General features: G+C 40.9%; 2 protein-coding genes across 2 annotated transcripts in view; both read left to right on the top strand.

Moving 5' to 3' along the window:
- ITGAV (integrin subunit alpha V) overlaps positions 1–5,328 on the top strand; it is a 44,555-nt gene extending 39,227 nt beyond the window's left edge. The window contains exon 30 of the mRNA XM_084522926.1: positions 329–5,328. Within this exon, the coding sequence (XP_084379052.1) occupies positions 329–424 (96 nt within the window). The 3' untranslated portion in view covers positions 425–5,328. The remainder of the gene's footprint in view (positions 1–328) is intronic.
- A 3,809-nt stretch (positions 5,329–9,137) lies between these two features.
- The window catches only part of FAM171B (family with sequence similarity 171 member B), a 33,326-nt gene continuing 25,596 nt past the window's right edge, over positions 9,138–16,867 (top strand). Inside the window, exon 1 of the mRNA XM_084523314.1 lies at positions 9,138–9,337. Within this exon, the coding sequence (XP_084379440.1) occupies positions 9,199–9,337 (139 nt within the window). The 5' untranslated portion in view covers positions 9,138–9,198. The remainder of the gene's footprint in view (positions 9,338–16,867) is intronic.

The following is a 16,867-nucleotide window of genomic DNA, read 5'->3' as shown; positions in this document are numbered from 1 at the left end:
TATTACTTCAAACGGTACCAGCAGCTTGCAGAAATACACCGTTTCCTTAATGACCTGAATCTGTGAACCTTTTAAATAGCCGTGAAAACATTTCAGCTTTGTCAGGAAGAAGTTGAATAAAAAATGATGTCTGCAGTTGTGCTGAAATACTTGGCTTAATTTTTTCAGCTAGTACTTGCTGATTACGGAGGTCAAAAATAAGGAAAAAGCAAGAGGGAGGAGAAAAAAGTATGGGTTGTTAAAATCTGATGAAGAAGCAGAGAGAAAAAGAAAGGATGAGTGTATATTTTGACCATCACACTGCAATTCATTTTTCTTTGAATTATAGATGGGCTTTTTCAAACGTGTGAGACCACCTCAAGAAGAACAAGAAAGAGAACAACTGCAACCACATGAGAATGGGGAAGGAACATCAGAAGCATAAGCAGAGTTTTATCTGTGAGACATTCTGAAACTTTAAAATGCCTACATCTTAGTTACAAATACTGGTTTCCCCTTAAGGAAGAAACACTCGTGACTGCAAAGCTGCTGGTCTCAAGCTATCAGCACATACAAAAGAAGAGCAATATACTTAAATCCTCCTTTTTGTATTAATCTAACATGTCTGCACTGATTTTTGAGTGAAAAACCTTAAGAAAAACGTAGTCCTATGATTTTGCTTACTGGGGTGTTTCACAGACCAACTTCACGTGAACTGCTACACAGGCTCCATTTGTTGCAACTATCTAGGGAAGCTGTTGGCTTCAAGATCACGTTTTGCTTCAGTTGATTTGAGTTTTAGTACACTACACTTCATTTCCTTGCTCTGGAAAGCTGGTAGCACAAAAAATGAGCATAGCTTGTATACGCAGGTCAAACCTCCACAGGGTTTGAAGTTGAGTCTGTGTATTATTTGGACTGAATTTCAGTTTTTGGCAAAACAATGGAGGTAATACTGTGTGACAGGGTATCTGATACATCCTGGAGAAACTGTTAATCATTCTGGCATTCCATGGTTGACCACCTCCAATTGCAAGATAGAGCAAAACAGACTGTTTGAACTATACTATCATCCAGCCAAATATATCTAGATGCAACCTAGATTGCATCAGTACTTTAGCCCCACTCTTGCGTGCCCTGAGAGAACAGTGAGCTTGTCTAACGAAGCAAAGTATAGCTGGCAATGTGGAAGAGCTTGAAAAGAGAAGGTTGAGTTGGCTTGGTTCGTTTCATTCATTCAATCTTTATTTCCTAGCACAAAAGACATTTCATTATGCTCAATACATTTCATTACTGGTAGAGACACTAAGTATTTAATTTCATTGCTTGTTTATAAACATACCAAACTTGAGTGGGTTCAAGCCATGGGTTTACATTATTGTTAGCTTACTTCCCTCAGTATCGGTTGGGTAAAATGAAGCTATGTGTACTTACGAGAGCACACAAGAACGTTGTCTATATGCATTTCAGTAGCCATGTAACTGTAAATTAGGAGGTTATTTGGCTTGCGACCACGCTGTGTTGCACACATCTCAGAGTGGACTTAGTTAAACTCGTACAGAGAGGCCTTATATCGGATTTGTTTACTCTCTTCTCCAAAAAAGAACAGACTCCCTGCATGCAGCCAGATACAGAAAGAAGGGTTCCTGCTATAACTATTCCAATGGGTTTTCTATGTAAACAAGCTCTTAGAAGGATGAAAACTTTTGGTTTTGTTTTTGTTTCCTGTGTTGTGGTTTTTATTTGAGATGCGTCTCACTCATAGATACTGCAATGCCCAGTAAACCCAGAATTATCTGAAATGAATGGTCTGATTCAACTCTCATTTCTGCATTCTTTCTGAGATGTTCAGCTCACAAATAGCTTTCGCTGTTAAGTCCATTCTTACTTACTGAACCGTGATGGTATTTGAGTCGTTAAGGGAGACAGCAGAAAGGCTGTGGAGACCAGTTTGTATATCAGATCTAGGCTTGCATATTTATCCATTTACATGTCTTTATTTTAGACAAGTTGTTTAGATTTAATTAGTTTGAGAAAAGTGTAGGGCAAAATTCTGGTTTCACTGAATTTTCAAGGTCTTTGGTGTGGCCCAGGTTTTACTTTTGCCTTTACTTCTAGTATTATTAATAGTAATACTGTAAGGAATCAGGAGACACTTTTATCCTGGCCCCAAAATGTGACTGTATAAAACACACTTTGTCACTTACAGAGGCTTCTAGTTCTCACACCTTGTCAATTTATTATCTATGTGCAAGAAGATTGCTTCTACTCAGTCTTAATCTCAGTAGGTTAAGAGGTTTAAGAAACTGCCAGACAGGTCAGTAGCTCTAATTCTTATGTGTGTGTCTTCCTTACATGTACACACCATGTTGACTTGAAATTTATTAGACTACTTGCATGTCTAGGCATTATAAGGAGATGAGTTTAAAAAAAAAAAAATCATGGTCAAGATTTCTTCAGCTGACATGGAAGGGATAGTGTAGCCCTCTTAATGTCAGTGCTAACTACATCTTGTTTTTCTGTGGCAACTGGAAACTCATTTTGCTGTTTTTCAGGATAAAGAGGTACATTTTATTGGTACATCTACTGTAGCTATGGAAAGTTTCTTCCATTTATTGAAGTCACAGAATTCTTATTTAAGTGATTTTTATTGTCTTACATTCTACTAGAGAATAAAAACAAATAGTTGCTTGTCTCATGTCCACTAGTTTCCAGTTTCTTTAAAAAAGAGAAGTAACATATGTAAATGGAGTAGACAGGTTACTGTAATGAATATAAATAGAAAACACCCCAAATTCAGTTTAGAGCAACTCTTGTGTTTCAGGGAGATTGAACAGAATGCTCTCCCAAAGGAGGGTACAAGAAACCTTTCATTTTGCATTCTAGATTTGGCTGGAAGCATACAGAAAACATATATATATATATATACACGCTTGCATCGCTGTAAGTTTCATAGTGGCTTACAAGCGTTGATGTATTCTTACAGCAAATAGTTCAGAGGGTTGTTAAAACTTTTAAAGGAACTTTAATTTCATTCCAAAAATACATATTTAAATACATATTTAATGTCCTTGAGTCAACTGATGGCCATATGATACACACCACATGTGTTTTAAAAAAACACAACAGAAAACAAATACAGTAACAGATAATTGACTTAGTCCTCTTGAGAGTTATGTTTCAGAAGCATAGTTTTTATATGTATAAAGTCAGCAACTAGGTAATTGTTTAGCCAATGAAAATATTTTATAAGTGCTATATCTTTTATAATGAAATATGAAATTCTATAACTTTTCCAGTTTGCAATTATTGCAGCATCTCATGTTGCATATTAAAAGGTGATTTATATTACAAAATGCATATTATCTAGTTCTATATTTGTCAATATTTAGAAAATGTAAAGAGAATCCTAATTTATAGGTTTACATTGCTTTCGTGAAACACTACCAAATTATAGAGATGGCTTTGGTTTAAACATTACTGCAAAGTCAAATGTTAGTATCAAGCTTATCGTTTTACTGGTCCCATTTTTCTGATTTAAATTCTGATTCATACGTGGATCTTTGATTCACATAATGCTTTTGAAACTTTAAGAAAGTTTATTACATATGTCCGTCCTTTATGCAATGTTCCAAGCAAAGACTTTTAGATGTTCCTAAACTTGTGTCCGTGGCTAATTAGTCACTGAGCTAAACTCTCACAGCTGTTTAAAAATATTTCAGCTATAATCAGCATGTTCTTGGTGCTTTGAAGGATTCGTATTGCACTTAAATTTTTGCAATGTTAAGATCTGCTGATGGTTATCCATAGGCCCTGCAGTACTTTTCCTACACCCTCCCAAACAGTAATGGAGCAGCACTACCATGCTGAGAATCTACTGTTTTTCTCTTTGGTCTAGAGTAAGACCTATTCCACAGTCTAATGAAATCACAGCAAACCTGACATTCACTGCAGCTGGTTTTGAATTGCACCCTTTGTGTTCAACGCAGCTGACTGTTTCTGAGGAAGAAAAAAAGAAAGATTTTATAAAAGGAAAATAGGAATGCATACTAAAAAGTAGTTGGCCTAACAGTTGAGCGTTGCAGCAAAGAGATTTGTTTTTTTCTTTGTTTGCCTAATTCTGTGATGGGAAGAACCTCTAAGTGTTGGCAATGGCCTTCTACCACAAATAAGTGCCACACATTGGAGCGTGATTACATGTTGAGCTCTCCTGACTCACTGATGTGAGTGGGCTCTGAACTCTTTGGTACTGAATCTCTAGCTCCTAGTGCCCAAGTGCAATAAGACATGATCAGAACTGGTCCACTGCCAAGTCGTCTGTTTTTGTTTGTCTAGGAAGGCATGTAGCATTTGTTGACTTGCAGTGGTCAATATTTTTAAGGACATTAAAAAAAAACCAAGGTGTTAAAATGACACGGTAAACGAATGGCGCGTAGAAAGTTTTTGATCACCCACATTGGGTGAAACATGATGTATATTCTAAAGTGTATCCATTACTAACTCTTGAATTATTGAGAATTGGTACAAGATTAAGTTCTCTGTGGAAAACATGACTAGAGACTATACAATAATGGATTTGAGTCTGTAGTGCTACTACTGTTTCATGTGATTATGATATTTAGAATTTTGGTCTACTTCTTACCAGTCTGTAATTTTTTTTTAAATGATGACCCAGGAAATCTAGCATTACATGCAATGACCTTCGGCAAATATGCTGCATTAAGATTGAATAACTTGATCTTTGGCTTTTGCAAAGTAAATGATTTAATGTAGCATTTAAGCCTTAAAAAAAATATTTTCAGGCAACTGGTATTTGCTATGATGCACGTAAGTTCAAAATGTAAAGTTTTATTTCATCCTTTTAGAGTTTTTTTGCATTGATTTTTTGCTCGTGCATTAAATCAGTATAACATTGTTTGCACAAGCAGAAAATTAACGTACTAACAAGACTGCTGCATTTTGGGTTTCTTAGTTAAGTAGTAAATATTTGTAACAAATGGGAATGTTTTCAATAACTATGAACTTATTTCCAAGGTCCTAGGTACATTTAAAGAGAGCAATATACATTTGAAGTCACCTTATTTTTATTAAATTATAAATCTTGCAAAAAGTGTGGGTATTATAGCACAGTAATTTTGTACTGATATAAAAAATAGCTATTGAGCTATGGTTTACTTTTCAATGCATTCTTTTCATCCTACTTCAAATTTGATTTTTTTTAGGTTGAATTTTTCTACATATGTATTCAATTTCAAAATACTATGATTGGATAAACTGTCTGAAAAATGTATTTTAAGTATTAAGTTGATTTTGATGTTTAGATTTTGGAATAAAACATCTCTTCACTAATGTGACTTCCTTCTTTTTTTCTCCCCTAGATTTTTAAAAATATATTCAACTTGCCTATAACTGTTTCATTATATATATTTGCAACCATGGTTATCTACTAAAAGTCGTATCTATACAGCTCTACTCAGCTGAAACAGTATCTATTAACCTCAAGTCAAAAGAATTCATAATCACACACACAAAAAGAGAATCTAGTCACAAATTCTCTCTTGTCACAAGAAAATGGCTTTCCTACAGAAATTTCCATGTCCCCTGAGCAATTAGTTTGGATTTTATAGCTGCTGCATCACTGTAGAATATGGCCAATACTTACCTTTTGGTTAGGAAAATTCTCAAAGCGGTGTTTATTTTCTTCTGTTATTCAACTGATTTTATCTCAGAATTGCAGTCTACTTTACAGTCATATCCATCTTTGTGAGTGAGGTGACAGTATATACTTTGCATCACAATACAGGCATACAATCCTTTTCCATCCATTGTGCATTGATTTGTTTAAATAAAAATGTTTGCGTTTGTGAAACCTTGTGGAAAAACTCCAAACTACTGAGTTTCCTGGATTGCTAGTAGAGGACTTGCTGACTTAAGGGAAATGACAAAAGAAGGTACACTGAGAACATGAAAATCTGGTATTTCTTTTATTTCACTGCTTCCAGTGACTTTACAGTAGCTACACCTAATTTGTGTACAAAACATCACAGCAGTAGTCAAAGCACAATTCTCAGTGATTGTTCAATATGCAATGCAGCCAACCCTGGTCCAGTTTTGGATAGGTTCAGTTGGTTATCAACACAGTGATTGTTAAATCTGTTCAGCAGTTCCAGACTAATGCACTACTGAGAAATTAGTGACAACAGCTGTATCATTACAGCAACAAGGGAACAGTTTTTTCCAAGTTCTATTACCATAACCCCCTTAAAGAAGAGGATGGTCCATGTCTTAAGGTCATTTACATCAATGGAACTTCGTTACCTCCATTTGAGTTATGCTTTCTTTTGTTGTCTGGGTTTCTAACTGACAATACATTAATAAATATTAGTGTATTAAAAAATACATTACTGTATTTTTAAATTACCAGTTCAAGTAATTTAAGAACATGGTGGAAACCGAGACTTGATTAAAAAAATTATGTGAACCTCTTCTCAAATATTGTCTCAAACAGATAAAGAGTTCCGTTTAGTGCTGGCAGAAGCCTCTAGTCACACCGGGTATTTCAGAAGCTGTGTTTTATTGTATCTTTCTGACAAAGCTACCAATTTGGTGCTGAACCATTACCTCCCCTTCACAGACACGTACAGCACACCAAGACTAAACTTGCAGGACCCAAGTGCATTAATAACATAGGCCTTCCCAATGTAAGAAGCAAAAAAGATGTCACGAGTTCTTACAACATCACATGCAGACCATGCTTACGTATTAACTGCATATCTACATTACCGATTTCATCTCTACCGGCTTTCCTTTCCCTGATGAAATTTTATCAGATGCCTTATTACATTGCTTCAGTGGTTAATGATGTGCATGTATTCTATAATCTGTTCAAAATTTGAAAAGTGTTTGAGCTACCTTTAAAGATAGGAGTTACTGCTGGACGTATACCTCAAATCAATACTCAGGTAGGTGAAGTAAATTATTCATCATCAGTTTTCATCTCTTTTCAAAGAAAATTTGGTTAAGAAAACATAACCCTGATTACAGGGTGGTTTTTTTGTTGTTGTTGTTTTTTTTTTTTTTTTTCCTGAAATGGGCTTTAATTGTTTGTACTCTTTAAGATATGCAGTTCCTTCTCGGTAATTTACCTTAATTCAGGGCAAACACCTCATTTCCATACTTTACTTTTGTGAACCATTTTCAATAACATGTTTTAGCACATATTTAACAGATTTAGTTCAGAATTTTAAAAATGAGTAATTGTGCATATTCACATCATCGTTTGCTTACAATGTTGTAGCTGCAAATGTGCTAAACCATTCCTCCCCAAATAAACTCGATTAATATATTTTTTAAAAGCCCCTCATATCAACAAACATTTAGAAATGAACATGTACATGATCTACACTTGCCCAATACCACATGCCCATTCAGAGACATTTATTAACCAGGGAAGTAAATTGCTTAAAGTATTTTGCTTGCTTTGCATCCCTTTTCTCCTTCTGAACACCCAAGATAATGGGGATTCCAAACTGATCTGAACAGAAGCTGTGCAGAAGCAGTTCCTTTTTCTTTGCAAAGCCCTGATAAAAGGTTGAAATGGGAAGCTGTTTGAAAGGATATTGCCTAGGCAAACAGGCACTGAAAAAATGTTTTCTAAATGCAAGAGAGAATCTCTCCTTGTTAGTCGTTAGAGGAAAGTTACAAATCTGACAAATGATGGCTTTATTTGTCTGCTTTTTGTGCCCTCTTGTTTACTTGAAATCAAGATTCGTTCAAAAGAATTCAAGTTTCTGTGGGATGCATTTTTTGGTGTTGAAGAAGAAAAGGGAGACCAACTTATTCAGCTATTCTAAAGAAAAGTAGCAAAGAGTACCTACCTAAAGCTGAGGCAGGTGTACGTCTCCCAGTGCAGCACAATTCCCACGGCAGCTGTTGTCCCTAACAAACACGATGGGTGAAGTCAGTCATTTTTCAGCTCATTTTTTCAAGTGAGTTCATTTTTTCTCCAAAGGTTCCAACAAACTGTCAGCAACTGCGACAAAATTGTATTTTCAGTGACAATCCCAAATCTATGTGATGTTGTTGTTATCACTAATGAATTAACTACTTGTACAGAATGGCATTAAATGATAAGGAAAATACATTTTTTTTTAGTTTTGCTATGAAATCCATGTTAAATATGCACTGTAACCTGACAGCTACTCCTTTGAATATACGAAGAATTTTGCTCTTTAACAGTTTGTAATTGTGTTCCGCTCCTTTTTCCATTGCATAAAAATCTTCTGAGATCTGAAAACAACAGTTTAGCCTAAGGTGTTATGTAAAATTAAGATTTTATTGATTTTATTTGGCTAATTTTTATTTTGTTAACGGGGAAGTTAATCTCAAAGCAGATTTATACATTTCAAAGGGCTTTACATTCACTGTTGAAGCAGTACATTGAAAACATCAGCCGGTTTGAAAGCCCTTATGCTGAAGGAGACTTGGTCCTGTCCAACATTATTACATGATTACATGGGCTGCTCAACACCTCAGGCATGAAATTCAGTGTTAGGTGGTCCTGATGTATTTCAAAGACTTATTAAGGTTGGAAAAGCCCTCCAAGCTCACCTGGTCCAACCATCACCCTACCACCAACGTCACCCACGAGACGACGTCCCCAAGCGCCACGTCCAACCTCTCCTTGAACACCCCCAGGATGGTGACTCCACCACCTCCCTGGGCAACCCGTCCCAGTGCCTGACTGCTCTTTCTGAGAGGAAATGTCTCCTAAATTCCAACCTAAACCTCCCCTGGCGCAACTTGAGGCCATTCCCTCCGGTCCTATCACCAGTTACCTGTGAGAAGAGGCTGACCCCAGCTCCCCACCCCTTCCCATCACGAGGCTCTAGAGAGCACTGAGGTCTCCCTGGAGACTCCTCTGCAGCCCAAGCACCCCCAGCTCCCTCAGCCGCTCCTCACAGCACCCCCATGCAGATGGCCGCCTGCTGAGCCTGGCAATCACACATTGAGGGTTTGAAAGCTCCCCACAGCCCCCTGCTTCCCCGTGAGGGCCGCCCCCAACCCAGCCCAGCCCAGCCCAGGCTGTCGCAGCAGCCCCTCCCCGGCACGCAGAGAGGCAGAGGCGGGGGCGGGCGCCTCAGCCCCGGCTGCCGGAGCCTCCGCCGCCGGCTCGGCCTCGCCCCGCGATGTGCCTCCGCTGCCCCCGGGCCGGCCGCCATGCCGCGGGCCCGCGGGCACCTCTCCTCCTCCTCCTCCTGCTCCCTGCTGCTGCTGCTGCTGCTGGCCGCCGCCACCCGCCCTCAGCTGCAGCAGCGGGCGGCGCTGCCGGGGAGCGCCCCCGCCGCGGCGGCCGCAGGTAACGAGCCCCCAAATTCCCAAATTCGGGGCAGCCTCGGCTGAGGAGGCGGCCACGGTGTGGGGGGGGGGGGCGGTAAAAGGGGTGCCGGGGGGAGCCGGGGCCTCACCTGCGGCGGGGAGCGGGGAGCGGGCTCCATCTTGGGGGGAGCGCCGGCGGCGCGAGGGGTGAGGAGGGCAGTAATGGTGCTGAAATCATTATTTAAAAATTAATCAATTCTTAAAGAGGTAAATTGTCATCTTTACTTACGCGTTCTTAAACACGTAAAGCACGCAGCTGGATCTGGCTGAATATAAGCATGCTTACATTTCCCCAAGACCCTCTTAAAAATGCCTTGGATTGATTTTTTTTGGTTTCTTTCTTGTGTTTTTTTCAAAAAGTCTTAACCATACGACTTGAAAGAAGGCGATGTGATGGGCAGCTTGGTTCTAGTTTTCCCTGTTGAACTGATGTTTTTTTCCTCCTCCTGGTTCTTGCCCTGTTTTCGGAGGAGCACACCAGCAATCACCAGCAGCCCCCGGTAACAGCACTGTCAGCACTTCGAACCTGTGCAGTGAACACAACCTTTGCTCATAAATAGATAAAAAAGGCCAAAAAAGATGACAGCTTTTATCATTCATTGATCCTCTTTAGTCTTTCTTGCTATTGATTTTGCCTCAAGGAGCTCTGCCACCTTGTCACGTTCAGTGTTGCCCAAATCCTTGTTGGTACCAAAGGCGACGCGGCCGCCGCTGGTGCACGGTTGGTGCTTGCTGTTGCAGCTCCATGTGCCCAGCCCCTGTTGCTTTGCCTTATTTTCCTATCATCCTTCACGGGTTTTGTTGTATGCAAGTCCTGAAGCTGCTGTGTAGCACGCAGCTTTCGTGATCGGTCCTAGTTTATGGATGTTAAAAATGGTCATTTGTGCCGAGCCTCAGCATTTGTTTGTTGGGTTTAAACATGGTTGGAGCTGTTTTTCGGTTGTGGGCTGGCTCTCTGAATGATCTTGATAATTTCAATATGAAATTGAAAGAAGCCTACGTTGATTAATCTTCAGAAAAGACCTACTAATCACCATCATGAAACTCATTATTCCAGAGAAACTGCTAAACACCACTGTATTTCACGTGGTATTTCTTTTCAGTCAAGTGCCATTGGTAATTGTTGTTGTCTCGGTGCTTTTGAAATCTTAAAAAGTAAGGACCTGACTCCAGGTATGTATTTATCAGATATTTATGATGTTTTTTTTCATGAAATGATCTTTTGATGGCTTACTGCCGAGGGGCAGGCAGGATAAATGGCTGTTGCATTTCCAGCAGAAGACTGGCAGCAGAGCAGTCCCTGAGGGGAATGCTCTGAAGAGGCCGCTCCTGCCGCAGCTGCAGGCCCTGTGCTGGGAATTTCCAGGCAGGCAGCAGCTCCTGGAGAGGAGGAGGAAGCTGACTGAATTTGGATTTATGCTGTTGGTGACCCCAGTGTAGAAGGGGAAAGGAACCTCAACCTCCTAATAGAGGGAAGATGCACAGCTGAGATTGGAGTTCGCAACCTTTTCTCATCTGACATTCATGTATCGATGTCCATGTTCTGTCGAAGCTAATTATGCAGTTTTACAGATCAATTCCCTTCTGGCTTAACAGGCTTCTGCCAGTGTAATGACTGTAACATTTAAGCAGAGAAGCTCGAGTCTGTGCAGCTGTGTACAGCTGTTTTGGGGTGCAGGCTGTACTACTAACATGAAAATGTAGTAGGGAAAAGGTAGTTGCACATCATTTAATAGCTTTTTTTTGTTTATCTTGGCCTTCTTCGGTCTTAAAAGCAACAGCAAGCCTACCACTGCCAGGAGAAATAAGAAAATAGTAAAGACGAGGCAGCAAAAACATGCCCTAGCGGGACTCAGTTCAAGGAGGTGACCCATGTTATTTTATGAATGTAGCTATTTTTATGAATTTCAGAAAAAAAATACTCTGGAAGAGAAAGCCAGGTCTCTGTGGATAAGGTGCTGATTGCTGAAGTGGAGAACCTGTCTTAGTTCCTCATTATTCCTTCTGAATTTTTCTGTTTTCTGTGTGGCAGCTTAGAAATCTGGACTCTGGTGTGCAGAAGTGATCAAAGCGAAGTCAGCGGGAGCTTCAAATACTCAGCTTTGAGGTCTCCAGGAGCCACTAAATTATACTGCTGGCTTTCATCCAGGCAGATCCTTTTGTTTATTTTTTTCCTTTCTCCTTTTTGCTTATGCTTATCAACATGCATCCTTTGCAGGAGTGTGGAGTTGTATTTGTTAATGTTTGGGATGCACAGGATACTGTGGACGTGGTGCATTGTTCTTCTCTTCATAGTGCAGATGCTGTGCAATAAACAGAGGAGAGACCACTAATTGCATGAGTGATAGCTCACTGCATCTGTTCCATAGCTGGTCTGCTGTGTGCTGAATGAACAATGCTCTGGAAAAGCAGCCACTGTGTGAGTAGATGCTATCGCACTGTGCATAGGCTGCACGTAGGATGCCATCCATCGTCTTAGTGACGGACATTTGTTTCCATGTTGAGACCTGAAATTAGATTGGAAGTAAGTTTCATAGTAAGTATATGACAGAAACTTAATGATATGGCAACTGCACGATCTGCACTGTGGGTGCTTGCCATAACTGTTGAGGTGCCAGCACAAATAGGAAAAGACTTGCCATCGTATTTGTTACAGATCTTTGCCAATCTACTTTGATTGATACCTGAAGAAAATAAGAGGTTGCTGCTGTACCTGTTGAAGATGAATACCGTGTCTGGATGCTGTCTGTGCAACTTGATTCTGTGCCCATTTCTCTATATTATCTGCACCTGATAATGAGTTGCTATTGAATTTGAGGCAGTGTTCTAGACAAGAGAATTCTAGTCCAGGTTTTTCTGAGCTCTTTTGTATGTTGTCTTATTCTTTCTGATCATTCAAAGAGGACAGATCTTTCTTGTGCCTCCTTTTATTTGAGATACTGAAGCAGAAATATTTCTGACACAGCCTTGCGTGTGTCTTAGTGCTTTTGTAATCTTTTGTTGTCAGTGTTTCTAGCTGCGAAATATTCTTCCTGATGACAAATGTTGACGTGTAGCTGGTATTTAGGTATTCAGAGCAGCATTTGGTTTTGATAGCTTGTTCTGTCAGGCTGGGTTTGAATCAGTGACAGTCAGCTGTTTGGTTTGTTTGTTTGTTGTCTTTAAATGATGTAGTGCTGTGTGAAGGGTTTGTTGCTTGGTGGAACAACGCTAGGGTGTCCTGCCACTGAAGTCACTCGTAAGGCAGGAATAACCCCAGTTCTGTTGTAGAGTTTCTGCTGCAGTCTAAAAGAGACCCGAATAAAATAGGTGAGGTGATAAGGGTTGTATGGGAGTTTGTGTAGCCTTCTTAGACAGAAGGAAATCGGGCAGCTTTAATGACTGATTGCATAAGATGCTGTTTCTGATCAAAAAGTCCAGGCTGCTGAAATAGGCGGTTCTGATCAGCACTGGGTTTAGTTGTCTTATACAATCAGCAATGTGGTTTTCTTATCCGATAGGTAATGTGAAAGTAATTGGTGTCAGTGAGATCTATTTTTAACTTGTCAAAGCATATGGCTTAACTTACAGTAATTGTCTTCTATTTGGACTTGGAGGAGATGGTTTACCATCCTGAAAATGTAAGTTTCGTTACTAGTTCTTATAAATCAAATATAAACTTTTGCAGGGAATCAACGTGCATTGCTTATATAAAGAACCTTCATGAAACTTAAGCCAAATTTTGGTCTGGTGGAGATTAATTCACCATCAAATGGAAATACAGAATTATTACGTGTGCACCCCAACAAAAAGGTTTCGTGTAAGCAACAAGTAAAATGTCAACAACTAACTGCTCGTCCTTGAAATAAGCTTGGAAAGCGCCTTTTTATTTGCTCTTCAGTTTGCTCAGCTTCGGAGCTCTGTAATCATGGCTTCTCAGCTAGGTGAGAAAGCAGAGAAAGAATCTTACGACTTGTCCTGATTTATTAGAGCTGATGGTCTTAATTGACTTAGCTTTCTGTGCTGCTCTAAAGCTTAGTAGTGCAACAAAATACAAGGAAGGGCGTTAGGTCACTGGGAGGTGATTAAGCATCTGCCGTTTGAGACAGAAGGGAGTCATGAAAAGAGATAATTTCACTTTTCTGTCCATGTATTCCACGGCTTAGTTCACTCAGTGACTAAAATAAGAAAAATAGGAGTTTGGGGTTTTCCATGGTCAAGCACAAATGGAAAAAATAAGTCCTTTTGTAACTTTAATGAAGTGAGGCCATATAAGCAGAAAGGTACTGAGGGGCTCCAAACAGGTAGGCAGCTCTCCTCTGTTGCAAGCTGCTAACAAAACCTGCAGTGTGTTACACGGCATCGTGCTCTGTAGCTCAGAAAACCCAACTTCAAGGAACTTGGATTGATTGTTGCTTTTGTTATAGAGAGTCAAGAGAAACAAGGGCAGGAATGTGATTTACATTCCCCAGAAATGGGGCCCGCAGTTACACCTGGCAGAAGTGGCAGGAAGCGAGAGCAACTAGTGATGGTGGGAAGCTGTATACCGCATGGTAGCAGTTATTGCACTTCTTTGTTTTGCTCAAGTTTTTCATTACTTCTCATAATCTGTTGGCGCACAACACATCAAAGACCAATTGATGTGTAAAAACCATTCATGGAGTTGCTGTTAGGCTGAAAAAAAGCTGTTTACGGATCTGGAATACAACTGCGATCTGTGTCACCGGGGACCCGCGGTATGATTTATCTGTGAACTAGCTGAGTGGATGAAGTGTTTGAAGACTGAGGCGAAGATCTGAGAGCAAAGCTTATTCAGAATAAGCCTAATGTTTGGCATATTAAAAAAAGTGGGTTACTTTGTCATCTTGAGAGCTGCATGATTTTATTTTCACTGTACCTTGCTGTAATGAATGGGAGATTCGAGGCATGCTGTGAGAAAGCAGATGAGTCTTCTGTGTTAGTCTTGACTTGGTGTTTAATTCCTAATTCAGAGGCCTGGCAGTCTGCTGTACCATAAGAGCACCCAGATGCCTTGATCAGCAGTTTCCATTGTCCTGCAGAGGTTAACGTACTCCGAGGATGAAACCACCCGATGGAGCTCTTCCTACCGCATCCTGGTTTGCCCGCTGTATTTCAGCACACGTAATGGCTGTTCCTAAACAGCGCCTTCCACACGTCTACGAGAAGCTGTATCTAGCAGGCTGGGAAGGAGTTACTGCACTTTGTGCTTTGCTTTTCAGGCAGTAATTGCTTTAGAGGAAAGGTGAGGTCTGAAAGCAGCAAACTGCCACGTGCCATGAGTTGTGCCAGCAGCTGTATCTGCAGACTATACCAACAAACCCTCCTCGTCCCGTCTCACTTGGGGCAGCTGCTTTACCTGGTGGTTTCCAAACGATTCTGCTGTCCTTTGAGTGTAAGCACGAGGCGTTCTTGTAAAGAAAATGCTGGCTGCTCTGCCATTTGTTGTACGTGCAGGTGGCGTGACCCTGGCGATGCAGGCGTGTTCTTGCCTGACGTGGCTGCTGGGAGCCATCCTGCTGACTGCTAGGGCTGACGGGGCCGGGAGCACGGCTCCTTGCTGTCTGTGTTGCTCCAGCCCCCGAGGCACGCCGAGTGCAGACACAGAGCCCGTCAGGTTCCCTTGTTATTCCTATTCCTCCCCCCTTGCTTTCGTGTCCTTCTTTCTCTTCCCTCTAGGCTGTGATTGAGCTTTACCAGGTGGGCTTGAGAAGAGCTTCCACTGACTAAAAGACAGAAACAGTCAGACTTCAAGGCACAATTTTTACCCTTTTCAGTGTGAAAATGAGACATCAGAAGGTGACGGGTTACAGGGTCAGATCTTGCTGCTGGGCTTTCCCTGTGACCCTCCTAATTTCAGCATCCTGCACCTACCCTTGGTAGTGTTGGGTACCCAAGGCGTTGTGATCCTGCCAGTGGAAGAGGCAAGCGGTGGAAATAAATTGTGGCTCTGGGGGGGAGGAGGAAAAAAGAAATCTTGGCCCTCTGCCATCTCATTTTTTTTTTCTTGTCCTTTTTGATAGGTTTGGACGGTTTTGATGTGGGCTTTACCTGAGCTCCTGGCAGCTGTAGCGGGTTAATCTGCAAGTAGTGGCTTAGTAGCTGTGGAGGGGGGTGATTATTCGATATCGAACCTGGTGCAGTGGTTATAGGGTACGAGTGTGGGGCAGGTATTGAGCTGTGTGCTCGATGAGGAATCTAGAAATGCTTCAACACCTCCCCAGCGTGCTCTCGATGAAACACACTATTGATGTGACCGCTGCACCCCAAAAGAGCTGTAAGAGCTGTGGTTCTGTGCTCGCCTGAGTGCTCTGACTGAAAACAGCGGGGTCACAGCCAGGCGAACCGGGGCACTGACCCGTTATCACCCAGCCCAGTTGGGAGGAAAGAATGGGATTTAGCTTTTTAGGTTTCTAGATGGTCATTAATAGTTCATCTGCCTCCTCTTAAGTATTTTCCTGTGGTCAACAAATCCTTTGCTTCTCTGTCATCTGTTTTTGTTTGTTTGGTTTTTAGCCTGCATGCAGCTGTTGAGTTTTCCCACTGGAGTGTGCATGTAACTTTTGGGTTTTGTGTTGTAGTATATTTTATTTGCAGGTCTCATCAACCTTGTCATTCGTCAAGCAGAGACACCGATGGTGCTGAAAGCAAAAGCCTTCAGTTGTTCGCTGAGGGTGAGTTAGAGTAAGCTCACACAATGTATGTGTTGTTTTCATCCCGTTTCCTGAAGCATAGGATTTGTGTTCAGCCCTGAGCCCCGACCTGTCAGGTGATGCCGTGCTCCTGAGGCACTCAGGCAGACGTGCAGAGCCTGCTAGGGTAGGAGCTGAAATGTGGGTCACCCACTTTATTTTTGTGTTTGTTTGTTTTTGTTTTTCCTTTCGGTGTTTTCTGTGCCTTAGAAGTAACCGTGAGGATGTGAAATCATGAAGTGTTCGGGTAGGGCTATCGGGAGCTCTGTGGTCTGACCTCCTGGCTTGATTTTTTGACTTGGGGCTTGGTTTTTTTTGTTTTTTTTTTTTTTCTGTTGAAATGACTACTAGCATGCAATACGGACTTACTTCCTCTTGATGAATATTTCTTTGGTTATAAAATCTGGCAAGACACCAAATTTATAAATTATTAGTTATTATTGACTGATATGGGCAAGGTTCCCAAATGAAGCTAATTAGAGCATTCCCATCTAAGTTATTTTTCTATGAGGTAGCAAAGCTGGTTGATAATTTCCCTGTGATGTTTTGCTTGCACTAATGTGAGCTAAACTAGGAAAAAAAGTCAATGTTGCCAAGGTATTTGAAAATATAGGTCATTTTGCTGACATGAGGAAGGAGATGCTTGCCCCCTCATACTGTTATGGACATTAATGGAATTACAAAAAGCTTTTTAATGTTGTTCTGGAAAATATTTTTTGTTCTGAAGCTTTTTGTTAAGTGACTGAACAGGGTAAATCAGTAGTTTTATGCTGGGTAAATGTTGAACAGCAGTAAAGCATGCGTAGGGAACAATGGGAGCT

This window comes from Aythya ferina, assembly GCF_964211825.1.
Source record: "Aythya ferina genome assembly, chromosome: 6".
In the NCBI taxonomy this organism is placed as follows: Eukaryota; Metazoa; Chordata; class Aves; order Anseriformes; family Anatidae; genus Aythya; species Aythya ferina.
The sequence above is the reverse complement of the archived record's forward strand: the minus strand, read 5'-3'. Positions and strand labels throughout refer to the sequence as shown.